General features: G+C 42.8%; 1 protein-coding gene across 3 annotated transcripts in view; it reads right to left on the reverse strand.

Moving 5' to 3' along the window:
- Nucleotides 1-16,333, reverse strand: part of FNDC3B (fibronectin type III domain containing 3B) — a 362,568-nt gene that overhangs the window by 15,161 nt on the left and 331,074 nt on the right. For all 3 annotated transcript variants that reach the window (XM_055128349.1, XM_055128351.1, XM_055128350.1), the window contains 2 exons: nt 14,195-14,407; nt 1,185-1,351 (listed from right to left, as the gene is read on the reverse strand). In XM_055128349.1, coding sequence (XP_054984324.1) covers nt 1,185-1,351; nt 14,195-14,407 — 380 coding nt within the window. The remainder of the gene's footprint in view (nt 1-1,184; nt 1,352-14,194; nt 14,408-16,333) is intronic.

Below are 16,333 nucleotides of genomic sequence, written 5' to 3' on the forward strand. Positions count from 1 at the left end.
TGCTAGGTTAGACAGGGGATGAAAAAATAGGCACAATAAACCTAATTTCAAGTCACTCAAGATTTATTTGAGGGAAGAAGAGAGCATGGTACAAGGTACAAAGATGGCAGATTATAAAATAAACAAGTGACTGGAAGTTATCTTAAAGGGCCGGAGAACATGCTTTGCATGCTGGAGTCCCAGGATTGATAGCTGACACTTCAAGGTCCCTCAAACATCATTGAGAGTGATCCCCAAACACTGAGCCAAGTGTCCTCCCCCCTGCCCCCATCATGCTCCCAAGACAAAATTAAAAAAAATAAAGAAAACATTACAGGAATTTCTCCAGGAAGGAGAGTTACATGTGCAAGAGTCTGAGGAACAAGTCACATTAGAGGCAAAGTCACATTTGGCACAGGGCACAGTTGATACAAAGCACAGAGAATGGGCAGCACTGGAAGTCTTTAAACATTAATGAAATATTTATATAATTTTGGTTTATTTTTCACCCACTGGACTTATTGTAAATTAAATTATATTAGGCTCTAGCATTTAAAGTGTCATGGAATTAAAAAATATTTTCCATAACATTGGGTGTATCCTTATAGCTCTAGTATCTTGTATTGTTCTATTTTATACTAGAATGTGCAACTCTTCTCTTTTGGGGAACTGCTTTGCTATTTTTAATTCTTTAGAGGCAGTTAGGTGTTTTTTGTTGCTTTGTTTTTTAGTCATAGTCAACTGTGCTCAGGGCTTATTCTTGGCTCTGTGCTCAAGGGTCACTCGTGGTGGTGGCTGTGGGGGCCATACGGTGCCAGGGAAAGGAAATACTGACTGTTCTATGTGAAGTGTTACCAGCCCTCCCCGACACCAGGATTCACCTTCATTCTAACTCAAAGTCTTGGGTATGTTTCTCTTCATGTCCATCCATCTGCAACCCCAAGGGGTAAGAATGTTTCACCATAAAATTATATCAAGTAGTCATTTATACGTGAGAAATGCCATCAACAGTAGGCCTTTTCAGGCCTCTCGTCCCCTCCACCCCCACCCAGAGAGCTCAATTCTCTCTCCTCTACTGGAATGTTCTTTTGATTCTATCCTACTACCACAAGAACTTTAAGAAGAGTGTATATAAGTCTCCTACTCGAAGTCCCTACTTTTCCTTACTCTTGCAGAAGAGCACAGCACAACACAGGGTGACAAACCTTTGAGAGTGGGGGGGATGCTCTTGGTGGTGTTGAAGGTGTAGGTTTCGGAGCAGGGCCCCTCCCCCGCCTCACTGGCTGCCTGGATCCGGAAGGAGTAGCACGTGGATTCCGTCAGTCTCTGCACCTTGTAGGTGTGGCTGGGTCCTCGGTAGATTGAAATAAACCTGGAGGAAGGAGCAGATTCCATCAACTACCTGAACTCTGAGTAACAGCAAACTCTGATGTGCACTAATGAATCAGATGACCAACCTGGGAGATGCTTTTCACATGTTATACGTATTTGTTTTGGTTTTTGGGTCTTACCCTACGGTGCTGGGGAGCAAGGGAGAGAGGGATCTTTCCTGAATGTTTGGAGGTCCATGTGTTGGTGGGAATTAGGCCTGGGGGTTCTGCAAAGCATGGGCTCAGCCACTGAACTCTCTCCTTTCGCATTTTTTGTTTGTTTTTGGACTATACCCAGCAGTTTGCTGGGCTTCCTCCCGGCTCTGAGCTCAGGGATCACTCCAGGTTGGCTCACGACCGTATGTGGTGCCAGGGGACCAAACCCGGTCAGACGCGTGCAAGACAAACACCCTATCTGCTGTGCTGTGTCTCTAGCTCCAGGCAACCATTTTAAAAAGGGGTAAAGGTTTACTATGTTATAATTGAGTTTAATGTCTAATATTTGTTTTAGACAATTTGTTTTAGAAAATTATACATTTAAGCATATATTGAGAGCTTAGAGTAAGATCTCTTTAATTATTCTATAGTTTTTACAGAGGTATTTATGTTATTGTTTTTTTTTTTGGGGGGGGAAGGGTCCTCCAGGGAACTCTAAATGTAAGTTAAGTGCTTCAATGTGAGGCGCCAAGGGTGTGGCTCTGCTTGGGCCCTCTGTGCCTCCAGGGATATCCTGGGCACCCAGGCAGTGCTTGGGATGTCTAAGATTGCTTAGGCAGAACTTAGGGGCCTTAGAGGACCATGTCGTGTGGCAAAAGAAATGGGGTTGGTCACATGCAAGGCATGTGTCTTAACCTCTGTAATATCTCTTCAGCCCCTCATACTTTTAAATGAAATGAAAATTTTTCAAATTTTCCACAGTGGCAATATCTATATAATTCAAGATTACCAGCACACCATCTACTACGTGCCAACTTTAATATTAAGTGGGCACCTCTTTACCTGATTTTTCCAAATGACTAAGGTTTACCTAGAAAATTCTCTTAATTTGAATCTTCATCTTTCCAAGATCTTCCAAAGCATTTTTCCCCCAAAATGTTAAGAAGATATTTAGGATTTCCTCTTGGATTTCTGGAGGAAGTGTGTATAAAGAATGTACTGTTTGCAAAATCATCCAAATTAATCAAAATAACAGAGCAACTGCACGGGTGGGCCAAACAATTTTACTGTGGCTATTTGCAAATTCTCTCTTCTGAATCAGGACTGTTCTGCACCTCCGCTAATTGATATTTCCAGGATATATAAGCTTAGAAGGTGTGAATATAAAAATATATTTCAAAGGTCAGCAGATAACATGGACGTAGGCATGCATGTTCTGTATGTATGGGGCCCCGGTCTGATCCAGGGAATTTCATGCTCAACACCCCTCCACAGGCATTCTTGGTTGAAGCCCTGGAATCCCCCCGCCCTGGCCCCAGTGTCTTCAGGTGAACCTAGTGGTCCCTGGGACATCAGAATCTGAGCTGCAACGCATCTTCAGGACCCATCATCCAGTCATCTGGCCTGGTTGGCCTGAATGCTCCATGTGGAGAGCAAAGGGTCTCTGAACACTGTTTAAGAGACCCCCCTGCAGACAATTAGATCCTTAAAAATATATTTCAAGGGCTAGGAAAGGGCCCCCCCAAACACACACAGAAACACACATATACATAAAGTGCTTCCCCCCAGAATCTTGAAAAATTAGTATTTCACAATGAAATTGTGTTAATTAAAACTAGACTATGCTGTCATTATTTATCTTTTTATAGCTAACTATATTTTTGGCAATAATGTTACACCTCATGTACTAATGAGGAAGTTTCAGTGATTCAGGATCTGAATTCTGTTGGTTAAGGACAGTTGAGAATAATTATATGAATTAATCCAAACGCACACCAACTGGTTCTTCCTCTTTCCAGAGCTTTCTACTGTATTTGAGGACAATCTGCTGTTTTCAGATACTGCGGGCAGTCTGGCAGTGAAAGCATCACCCAATTCAAAATGTTTGACTCTTAGACCGATGTGGCCTCAGGGGTAAGCAGAAATTATGCTTTCATTTAACAGAAATTTCTTGGAACATCTGCTGTGTGTTAGGCTCTAGGGATTCAGAGATGAGTAAGACTTAATCCCTGTGGGTTAGTTGGTCTTGAGTGGAATAGATTTTCTGAAGAGTTTCTGCAGAATGAATGGATGGCGAGAAATGAGATTAAACAAACTTTGGGTGTTTTTTTTTTCCAGGAACAAAAACGTGCTACACTTAATGCATATCTTTAAGTGTGCAAGTGTTCATCAACATTTATAATTGAGTTTCTAAGTCCTAGTCACGTCACAAATTAATGTTCCTTCTGTTTTGGTGTGTAAGGAAGGACCTTATCCTGAGGGCTGACCCCTTTTAATTTCAGGGAAGTCGGAGTCCAGGCGGGAACCCATGAATGCCATGGCAACCTACTCAGCACTTTTGACATATCACCACATTAATGAAGATGCCCTTGTTAATGCTTGAGGCAAACAGGTATTGATTAACTCAGCCTCACCTGGGCTAGAATCTCTAACTAGAGTAACTGCCCTTAATTATATCACAAAACAAAGCCATGACTTAGAAAAGTAAAAGCATTACATCTCTCTTACAAACTTGTAATTAAGCCTGTTTTTTTAGAGGAGTTTGGAAAGAACTTCCTGCCGTCAATGTGCTAAGGAGAGTATTCTTTCCTTTGGAAAATAAATTTGACATACCTCTGTTTCTAGATTTAATTATATACATGGGCAGTAACACAATCACAAAACAATAGATTGAAGCAGATTCTGTACCCTTACTTTTAGTGCTATCTGAATGGGGCCTGGAGCCAGATAGTATACATATTCATTGTCAAGTCCATCAAGACCTGCTGCTTCTGGACTGGCTATTTTGTTCTTTCATCCTAGTTTTGCTCTTATATCAGAGTAGTTAACCAATTTCTTAAAAGAAATTCCATTCTAGCTTACAAAAAGCATTATGGAAACTGCTGATAGTAATGAACCACTTAAAAACTGTCATCAGAGCACTGTGTCTCAGGAGCATATTACTCAGAAATAAAAGATACATTTGCTTCCAGATAAAAGCTGAAGAGGTCACAACAGTTCACCTGGAAGCATAAGCCCAGAGGACTTCAGGATAAGGTGGTACCATTCTGCAGTGAGGGCCGAGTAGGGCAGCTGTAGGAGCCCGCCTTGTAGCTGGAATTTCCCTTGGAAAGAATAGTGGGAGGTAGCAGCCAATGCTCCTGGCAGAAGGAAGGGGAAGGGGCCACATTTTCTTTCTCTTGTCTTTCCTAAAGTAAGCAGGTGTTGAGCCTTCCCTTTAGTTTAGCATATAGTTTATGCTCGTAGCCATAAGCCATCACCTGCCTGTTACTCTGACGAGAGCTGTCACTATTTGACAACCTTTTGTCAACTGACATAAAAGGCACAGGAAGAATTGCAGGGGCAAGACAAGATCCCTAGATTTGTTTTTAACAACCTGTTGCTTAAATTCACATTCTATTCACTTTTTTGGGTTTGTTTTTGAGCCACACTTGGTGGTGCTCAGGGCCTACTCCTGGGTTTGCACTCAGGGATCACTCTTGGCAGGCTGAGGGGACCATATGAGATTCTGAGGATGACCCTGGGTTGGCAGCTTGCAAGGCGAGCACATGACCTGCTGGCTGTCCCACTGCTCTGGCCCCAACATTCCACTCACTTTTAAAGGCTCCCCCGTCCTTCATCTTAAGGAAACAACTGAAGGAAGAGCAAACAGATAACCTTAAGGAAATTGTGGGGTGAAAGAGATGGGAGGAGTGAAAGAGAGTTCTTATATCCTTATGTATATTTTGAACTTTACATGAAGACAGTTTGTAAGCCCAAAAAGAAAAAAAGATCATGTAATCATGCTACTTAAACTACAAACAAAATTATTCATAAAAATCACATCTCTCAATTTTAGGTTACTGAAAACCTAAGATCTCATCTGATAAAAATACTTGATACTAAGTCTTTATGCTTCAAGGGTTTTACTTTTGAAGGCTTAAAGGGGCAATACTGTTGGTCTATTTTTCTCTACTCCCCAAGATGTGGGGACTTGAAAGGGTCTTGGCAAAAATGTGATTCAACTACCAGAACTGAACCTGAAGACTTAGAGACTCCAGCTGTTGGCCTCTGCCAGTCTAGCTTTCTCCTCTCAAAGCAAGGATAACGGGCTGGGGTGTGGGACCCCCTACAAGGAACTGTAATGAGTTTTACATGGACTATGACAGAGCTTTGTAGAACAGACCTGAAATGTAACCATCCCTGTTGCATGTTGGTTCTCAATATTTTTCAATGTTGAGAAGAGGATTTTTAAAAAGAAACTCCATTTCCTTCCCTGAGCCACTCTATTCCAGTGGGTGGGTAACACTGAGCTCATTCATTATCTTCTTAAATGTTTGAAGAAGCTCAGATTCTTGTTGAAGTATCTGCTAGCAAGGTAGCCCCCACTGCACAGGGACGCTTAGTGAAGTAGCAGGAATATTTCCCCGTTAAGACTGGGAAGGGGTGCATTTGTAGAGTCCCTGCAGAGAGCAGCCACAAATATGTATCAGCTGAGTCTGTTTCTTTCTGTGCATGCTAAACAATAACTTCTATTTTCCACAATAAACTAGTCAAAACAAAATGCACACAAACGAACACCAAAAAGACACCCTTATTCTGTAATGTTCCCCCTCATTCCAAGAGGCAGAAGAATCTTCCTTCTTCAGAGCTAGTGATTCATGGCCAGTTTCATGGCAGTCTCTGTAAGGGGCTTCGTAGGTTAACAGCCCGTGGCTAGAACCACTCAGAGAGAGATTAAAAATATTCATCAAATATTTGTTTTACAAAGACTCATTTGTTTCTCACTCCTAAAATTTTTTTTTAAAGACAAGCTTAATTTTAAAACTAATTAATAAGGAAGCCAAAGGCCTCTGGGGGTACAATCAAATATCCTACATATGCCAAGAGGCAACGATGGATGACTCCACATTGTAAAAAGCAATCAGTGACAGACAGTGGCTGTCCTGCCTCCCCGAGGGCTCTGCCCCGCACAGTGCCTTTGCTTCCACAGTGCTAGGCCTAGTGCTTGCACCTATCACAGCCATGTTCTACGGGATCTGGGCCACCATGAGCTCACAGCCAGAGGTCTAGCTTGGAGCTCCGGTCCATGAAGCTTCATGGGGCACTGCTCTGAGCTAGGGGGTAAGCACTGGCCAGGAATGGGGAGGATCTACATAACTGGTAGGAGATGCAAAAGCTCACGAGAATCTATCTCCTCTTTATCTGCCCCCGAGGGTACAGTTCATGAGGAATCTCCTGGAAATGCCTAGAGGACCATGTGGATTAACACCAGGGATTAAGCTGGGGAAAGCCCCACACAAGGCCGGTGCCTTAACCCCTGTGCTACCTCTTCAGCCCTTAATGCTGGCAATTTGTCAGTGATTTTCAAGTATGACTACAAAAATGATGCATATTTGCCATTCTGTCAGATACCGAATGGCATCAAGTTCTCAGGCAGCATGTGGCGTATGTTCCTTTCAGCAGGAACTTGAGCAAGCTCACAGCTTCCCAAGCCTAGTTCCCAGACAGTGGGACTAACTGTCCAGTTTCAGATCCAAAGGAAAAGACCAAGTATTTCCTAATATTTCTTATTAAATATGGACTAGGTAGGCAGAAAAGGATTTTGACATTTCAAGAAGCTTTGGGGAGGGTTTACTAGTACTGTATTTGTTAAGGGTTATTAATTTTTTTGACATGCCCAGTAGTGTCCGGGGCTTACTCCTGGCTCTGTGCTCAGGGGATATGCAGTGCTGGGGACTGAACTGTGGTTGATGCATGCAAGGCAAGTGCCTTATTTCCTGTACGATCTCGATAGGTCTTAATTCTGGTAATTTATTAAGGTCCAGTTAAAACTATGAGATTTTTACTGTAACTTAGGTAGCACAGCGACAACAGTGTCACTCACAGTTCTGAGGTACAGTTACTGCATCTTTCAAAGTGTTCAAGTATTTCCACCACAGTCAAAAAAAAGTACATTTTGACGTCAGAATTTTATTTTTTAGCACCGTGAGAGATAGCTGCTTTTGCCTTATAGTGCAACTAAGAAAAGAAACTCAGACATATTGCTTCTTAAAACGCTCCTTTACTCAGTCATTTGAAGAAAATAATTTCCAAGGGGAGAGGTCTCCCAGGCAGTGCCCCCACGATCATGCTTGATGAGACTGGGCCAGCTGGCTTGAACTGTCCAGCATGAGGGCCTAAGGATGCGATGCTGCTAGGGGCCCCCAGAACCACACCCACCAGTACTTGGGGGGCTCCAGGAATACACCCAAGGGGATCTGGGGACAAGCAGTGTGGGGGTCAAACTAGGTCCTGTGGGGCCCTAAATCCCTATGCTATCAGCCTGGCTCCAGGGATTTTAAATCCAATTCCTGAAAACCATTTCATTTTGGAAGAAACATTCAAGAAATGTTTAAATTTCTGAAAACAAAATGTAAAATGGAAAATAAAGGATATTGATCAGGTGTCTATTTAATACTCATAAATATCTTATGATCCTTGGGCTTTTTACAGGGAGCTGGTTAATATTAACTCTTGGAATGATCTAACACCTTGATGTAAAACGGAGTCTAGGAAAGGCTGCAAATGGCGAGTTTCAAAACCTAAAGCAGGGGGCTGGAGAGATAACACAGTGGGTAGGCACTTGTCCTACATGTGGCCAATCCGGGTTTGATTCCTGGCACCCACAGATGGTCCCCGAGCCCTCCAGGAGTAATCTCTCTGCTCGGCACCAGGAGCAAGCTCTGAGCACTGCTGGATGTGGCTCTAAAACCAGTCAACCAAAGAAAACAAACAAAAACCTGTAGCGCAGATCACAGCTGGGAATACACACAGTGTGGTTAGACTTTCACAGTGCCAGGGGCTCTTCCCTTAATGTCCCTGGGCTCCACAGATACTTTGTCAGTGTACAAAGTGTGTGAATTTGGGGCAGGGAGCATGTTGAGCTCAGGAATGCATGTACCCTGACTCTTCTAAGGACATGAGTTCTGTTATTTCTGGGTAGGGGCACAGAGGAGCAGATGACATCATGTGGGACACCTTGTGCAGGAGGTGCACTTCAAAGTCTGGTTCAGCTGCTGCTGAAAGTCACAGTTTGTACACTGAGCACCAAAGGCCAAGAAAAATATCCTAAAGACTGAGAAAAGGAGTGAATTTCTTAACCCTGTGTTTCTAGCTGAATGTGGACCATTTGGCTTATGAGGAACAGGCTGCAATACTTTGCAGTTAATGGGCTGAAACTTTATATTACTTTTCTAAACAAATGTCACTAAAGCTGCTGATGGCAATAATGCTTTAAATGCCTTCACTTATTTATATAGAAGAGGATTTGTATAGGAAGAAAGGTACTTAGAATCTTTCAGGATTCTAAGATCCTTGGAATGCATTCTCTTTTACTTTGCTTCAAAATATATGCAGCAAATTTCATCTTCTAGGATGCTTTTCCTAGAGTCTTCTAAACACTGTTTGCCAACTTCTATTGTTATTGTTATACCCTTGCCTATGAGTCTAAGAAAACGGTTATCTTACTACTACCTTTGATTTCAAATCCTTAAGAAAAAATATTGTCTAAATCTTACTTTTGGTCAGATTACAGTCACAAAGTAGTGGTCTCATGTCTGCCAACACCTAGACATTTTACCTATTTATTATTTTTTAAGCTCTGTTTTTGCATAGGAATCACACTGAGAGAACAGAGGCCATACAGGGCTCAGGGACTGAATCTGGGCTGTCACCTGCTAGGTGTCTGTCCCCAAGTACTCTTCCTGGTCCAGTGCTTCGACTTTTCTGTTTGAAAGTGGCTGCACCAGCAATACTATTTATCTTGTAGGCTAAATTTTATGCTCTTTTCAAAAGGAAAAATGCTTCTGAAATCATACTTTCCCCCATAAACAGGGAAAATGCTTTTGAAATCATACTTTTCCCCCTGTAATCAGGGTCTGGAGGTAGTCATTATGAACTCTACTTTGTAGAGGGAGAACCTAAGGCAAAAAGGAGCAAGAGACACGCGTCTCTGGCTACCCCGGAACTCAGCAATGGATCTGGGGCTACAACAAAGACTTGACACCTTGGTCAAGAAGCAACCCTGCTCTCTGGTGTATGAAAGGGTGATGAAGCGAATCCAAGACTAGTTCAGAGAAGCAAAGGAAACAAATGCTTAAAGTCTCTCCTCTATGAAAAGTAAGCCGGAGTTAGTTCTACAATAGCATTAAGAACTTCACTCCTCCCTTGTGCTTACATACTTGTGCCACCTTTATATTTCTGTTACTTGTCTAGAAAATATATATGCATTTTTCCAGGTAGTTTCCTGATCTCTGATCTGTGATCAGGCAGTTAAACTGTTCATATTATAAAACTACTCCAATTTTTTTTTTCTGAATAAAAAAATTCAGAAAAGTCTCACAGGCGCAGAGACTGAGTTAATGGAAAGCAAGTGGAAATTATCCATTCAAATAGATCCCTCCTCCCCCATTCCCAATTGACTGGAGGCCTGCTTTGAAATACTTGGGTTGTCTTGACTAAATCTGAACAACACACCAACCACAAATTTGTTGCTGGGATTTAACTTCCTCTGGCCTCAGTGGTATGTGCAGATATCAGAATCATGGGCCTGCCAGGGTCAGGATGAGAACCACCGTCAACTGAAATCCTGTTAGGGCAGCACAACATTTCATTTCATGAACACAGACAAATCCATGTTCGAAGTCATTGACATAGCACTATGGTCTTGAAATGCATGTGCTAATCTTATTATTCTGATCCTTGTATTAGGTTAAAGCAGCATTATTAAATGTTTACTATGGGTATGTATATAGAAGTATATATCAATACAGAATATAGATGTATATATCTATACAGAATCTCTTGTTCCCGAGCCAAGCTGTCTTTACTGGGGTCCCTTTGGAGGGGAGTGGGGTGAGTTTCCCTCCTCGCCCCAAGCAGAGCTCTGGCAGCCAAAAACCTCCAGAACCCAGATGCAGCCATGCTCAAAACCACTCTCCACACACTTGGATGAGCCTCACCCATGAAGGAACTGGCAGAGGAACCCAGGTATGCAGGACCTGTGGATGAGATCTCCAAGCCTGCTCAGAATGGGACTGTCTCCTCCACCCAGATCCTCAGTTTTCCAGTAGCTTGGCAGTCACACCCACAAACTGCCCCCTGGTGCAATGTAATCACATCAAGGCCAAGATCCAGAGACTATAAAACAAAGCTCCCAGAAGAGAGCGATGCAGAATCTTGCATGGCTGAGCCTGGTAAGCTACCTGTGGCATATTCGACATGTCAAAAAGAGTAACAATAATGGGCCTCATTTCCCTGACCCTGAATGTGACAGGGACGAATGGAGATGTTACTGGCACACCAGCTCGAGCAAATCAATGAATAATGGGATGACAGTGATATATGTATATATATATATATATATACACACACATACATATATATATACACACATACATATAAAATGCATATATATGTGTATATACACACATATATATATACATATATATATACACGTGTGTGTGTGTTTTCTTGCATACACAGAAACCAAAGACACTCAGAGTTTCTGTTAAGAAAAGATGTGACTGCTCTATGGCCAAGCAAATCTAATTTTTGCTTTTCTGCTGACATTCAATAATTTTTTTGCACTGTCTGCTCAGTGTTTCATGCTAACTTATTTCCAGAGAAAGACAAGCTCCTTAGAGGTAGGCCAAATATCCCTATCCCTATAAGACCTAGCACATAAAACTTAGTTCACAAAAAACTAAGATCTAAGACCTAGTGCTAAAACCTGGTTCATGAAGAAACTGTTGGCTGAATGTTCATAATTTAAGTGCCAGGTAGAAATAGACTTATAAATGTAAAGGAGTGCTTTGAGGCTGCTAATAAATATATAGGCAGTTACCATAGGCTGGGAACCATGAGTGTCAAAATCTTGAATAGAAGGTAAATATAAGTCCTGGTAAAGGAGGAAAACACTTCCAACATGGCAAGTTCAAGTCATCCAGGAAAATTCTAGGTTGACTTACCTTGGGGCAGGGATTTGAGCAGCATGCCTCTTTGAGGCCTCTCCTGTTTACATGGAAATTTCAAATGCCCACAGTGACTGGTGAGTAAGGTTTTCACAAAGGAAATAGAGAGATTAAACTAATAAAGTAAATTTAAAAAATTTTCTTGCTAGCTCTACTTCTCACCTTTATAACAAGATATTTAATGTTTTTGGCTAGGGAGGCAGTTTGGTGGTAGAGCACATTCTTTGTAGATGTGGGGCTTTGGGTTAAATCCCAGGACAAAACCCCAAAAACAACTGAAAAACCAAAAAACCATAAAGCAATTGTTTTGCAATATACATAAGAATTTATCAGTGCTTAGTGAATTCAATGTCTATGCTAAGGCTATGTGAACTTTTCTAAGAGTCATAACTTGAATCTATATTAATAACAAATTAGATGAAGAAAGACATACTACTCTGGAAGACACCATTCACCTGGGCAGATCAGGGGCAACGACTCAAAACACTCACAGAGACTAGGACTGACAAAGACTCTGATTCTCACAGGTCAAGATCCAAAGTTAAAGGTTTGGCTCAAAGGGTCAATAGCTCACAAGAATTCTAAGTTACTAAGAAAGGTCATCTCCAGACTCAAATTAGGTCAGGTTTCATCCTATTAAATCCCAGAAATATCAATCTACAGAAAGAATGAGAATTTATTATGCTCTATATTCCCATCACTTTAATAAGTTTCTGAGGACACTGACAAATTTAATTTAAAAAAGATAAATCTGGACTCCAGCTCATAAAATTAAGAAAAATACTGTCCTTAATGGTGAGTTTTCTGAAATTGCCATTTAAATTTAGGCAAGGCATCTATGTGATTAACAACAAGGTCAGCCTTGGGTTGTTTTTTGGTTAGTGTTGTTAGGACAGAACATATTTTGATATATTGACGACCAGGCTCTGTACTATTTTCTGTCTGGCATATTTAAATGCCTGAGGACATAACATCATTTGGATGAGTGCTCAGGGCACTCTTGTGCATCTGCATTTATGCAGTTCTCCATCCCACACAGGGAATAACTGCAACATGGGGAAGGCTGGTTTGGGGCAGAGACTAACTGTCCCCGTATTTCTGAAAGCAATAGTGAGGCACTGCCTTTGATTCCACTTCTACCATTTGCTTCAACAATGTTCTGGGCTTCCCTTTTTCTGAAGTAGTACAACCAGAAGATACTCTCCAAGGAAGGCTCTTTCTACCACCACTGGAAGTTATGCGACCAGGGGAAAAAACAAAGACTTGCTCACAAACTTCTCCGAATGTTAGCTTTCTCGTGATTTCTGTGAGTCTGTAATTCCTGTTCTTATCAGTCCTCTCCAGTTGAGGAATCCCCTGGCAGTAAAGTAATGAGCTCACGGAAACTCAACCCACAGTACTCTGAGCAGAAGTGTCTGCTCCATGGGTGGGCATGAGTTCAGTCCGTAAGGAGTCTTCCCCACTCCATGCTTTTGAGGTGGGACTAGTTTCCAACAGAGCAATCTTTTTCCTTTTTTTTTTTTTTTTGCCTTTTGCAGCCAAATAATTAGGTTTGCTAGGTCCCTCCAAGTCAGGTTTAAAATTCACAATTTCAAAAAGTCAGTCATTCCTGACCTGTACAACCAAGGAATTTCTGCTTCCTCCAAACTCTCAAAGCACGACTCCTGCTCCACCCCAGAGCAGTGTTTAGGGATGGCACTGATGTCTGATGACTAACTAGGGTGGATGCTTGTGCTCCTGGGAGAGGTACTTGGGTTTCTGGATCTTGGTGGCTATTGCAGGCACACCCCACACGGAGCCTTTCACACAGCAGGACCGCCACAATGAGATGTGTTAAAATACTTCAATGTACACTGGGGTGACAGAGGCTGCCGGGGGGTCTTGATGCTAACTAGAACCAGTTCCCAAAGTAAATGGACATGGGACAATGTCACACCAAGCGGAAATGGCAGCTAATTCTACGCCAATTCTTGCTTTGTATTTCAGAAAGTGTTCACTTCTTCAGGCTCTCTTGGTTTTACAGTAATTGCCTCCCTTCTTTGCCTGGCATGGCAACATAGAACAAATATTCTATTTGTGTTAATAGAAATTTTACTTTTTTGTGTAGATGAATAATTCCTAAATATCATTCGGCTGCCTAGCTTTAGATGTGTTATTTTCAGGGAAAATGAAGCTAAGTTATATAAATACTATGTTCAAGGCTGGATTTGATTTCTGCTGCCAAGTGTGTTTCCTGGACATGGAGTTTTATAAAGAATCCCCTATTTGCTCTGGTTAATTTGATACTGTATCACCCGCACTTCGAGTCCCGACCCTTTCCGTCCATCACCACAGCAATCTCAGATCGGTAAACATGTTTTGTCCTGATGGCCACTGAATATTTAAAGAGGAGACATCTCTTTCTGAGTCTTATTTCCCTCCACACTTGTGACTAACAAAACGTTATTACACGGTGGACGGGCATCTGAGCAGTTTCTCTGGTGGGATCATCTGGCTTTATGAGAGAAAACAAACACATAGATTATCTCCTGGAGAGAAACCAGGAACTTCAGAATGGTAGCTAAGAAATTCCAAGTGGAGAAAAGGCAGTGAGTTTCCAACAGAGATGAAGGGTGCTTCAAAGGACAAACCAACGGGTAGAGGGTAGAGCTTCATCCCCCAGCCAGCCACGGGCTCCGCCCACAGGCACCCGCGAACCTTTTGTTCCTGTCCTCCAGCTGCAGCGTGTACACCACGTCGTCCAGCGCGTGCGCCTTGGAGCTGCTGTCGCCCCATCTCAGCTTCAGGCTCTGCGGCCCCGCCGCAGCGCACTCGAGCCTAGGAGGCAAGGGCGGTAACGGCCGAGTTTTTGCTTTAATGAACTGACTAAACGGTCCAGCTCCAATTTCATTTATGGCCTGAATTCTGATCCTGGAAAAAGGGAACAAATACAAACATGGAAGGTTTAAGACATGGCAATTCCTCCTTTGAAATGAACTTTGGGGGGGCTTATTTCTTATTTGCACTTAAAGCAGTCATCATGGGGGGAAAAATGAAAAAACAAATTCAGTTAAGACAATAGAGAACTAAGTAGTTCAAGGACAGATCACACCCTCCATTCTGAAAACAGGGGTGGGGTGAACCGAACGGAAGAAGAAAAGCTAAGTATCTTGGTTCTTACCCATCTTCTTTTGGTGGGGGCCGTGGGGGGGCAGGGGCAACACCTGGCACTGCTCAGGGCTCACTCCTGGCTCTGTGCTCAGGGCTCATGCCTGGCTCTGTGCTCAGGGCTCACTCCTGGCTCTGTGCTCGGGGCTCACGCCTGGCTCTGTGCTCAGGGCTCACTCCTAGTGGTGCTCACGGGACTATAGGGGCTGCTGGCAATGGAACCTAGATTGGTCGCCTACAAGACAAATACCATATGCAACGTACTATTGCCCCAGCACCCTCACAACCTTTTAAAAGATCTACTGTCAGAGGTGACATTTGGCATCACTTAAAAAACTGTTTAAATTTAGACTCTGATTTACAGATCTGTACAGATTTTCAGGCATACAATGACTTCTAATTCCACCACCCCATGACTCCATCCCTCCACAATCAGCCCATGCTCCTTCCCCTCTGCCTAACTGACTCTTTGACAGTTTTCAACTTAATTGCTGTAGTCCGGTCCCACACATCGAGCAGTGTTGGGTCTTGTGGTTTAGACATATGCCTCCTCTTCTTACTCACCCACTGAGTTGCTCTCCTTCTCTGGAATTTTGTTTCTGTAATTCAGAGTCAATGTTTTTCCCGCCTTTGAAACCTCCTATGACCTAGGTTGTCCCAAATACGACAGACCAGTGAGAACAGCCAGCATCTGTCCCTGTCCTTCGGGCTTACTCCAGTCAACCCGAGATCCTTTTAGGGAAAGTCTTTCAAACTCTGTTCTGGTCATTTTCAGCTGCTTCAACATCAGATTTTGGAGTCAATGGGCTGGGTGGGGGGATGGAGGGACACGGGGTGGGGGAGGGGGGATAAATGAAATAGAAACAATGCTTCTCCTCCAGAACTCCAGGCTAAAGAAAACAATCAGCTCTCCAGCTAGGCATTTATTTCTCTTCTCCTTTGCACCAGCCTTACTGGACAAGCCCCTGATGGCCCTTAGCCAGCGCTCACTGTGCGCCCACTGCTGCCAGCAGGTTGCCTCTGTGATACCCTTAATGGACGCATGCCATGCACAGGGTTACAGGACATTAAATAAATGTACCAGCAATGTCCTCAGTCAAGGAGTGAAAAAAACAAATAGAAATAAAATTCATAAATAAGATAACCAAGGAATTTTTCTGTTTCTTTGTTCTTCTACCTCTTCACCAGCTGACCGATATAGCTCTCCACGGTACTCCAACAATAATAGGTGGCATGGTGTCACCTGTTCCTCAGCACCCTTTCTGCAGTGACTGCATGTCTCTGAACTCTGAACTTTCTCCTGACAATCCGCTTTCTTCCTCTGCTCTTTGTCCCCAAAGATGCAGCCACTGCCCCCGGCCCTAACACCTTATCTTCTTTATTCACTGTGGCACTTCCTACAACTCTGCTCTCTCAGAAATGTCACTTATTTTCAGAGTCTCCGGCTTTTGGAGTATGTACTCCCAGGTCTATATCTCCTCCAGTCGCTTTTTTCCATTTCTGGGCTTCCTGCGAGACCCCTAGCGAGACACAGAATGAGTTGACTGGGCAGGGCATTATCATGTATTTGGAAGCTACTTAAAAAGTCTAAGCAATCAGTAGTAAGTTCAAATAAGCAAGGAAGAATTCAAACTCATCCCAAACCAGTAGTATTAGCATTTCCCAATTCCATCAGCCGCTACACTGGAG

Source organism: Sorex araneus, chromosome 2, assembly GCF_027595985.1.
Source record: "Sorex araneus isolate mSorAra2 chromosome 2, mSorAra2.pri, whole genome shotgun sequence".
Classification (NCBI taxonomy): Eukaryota; Metazoa; Chordata; class Mammalia; order Eulipotyphla; family Soricidae; genus Sorex; species Sorex araneus.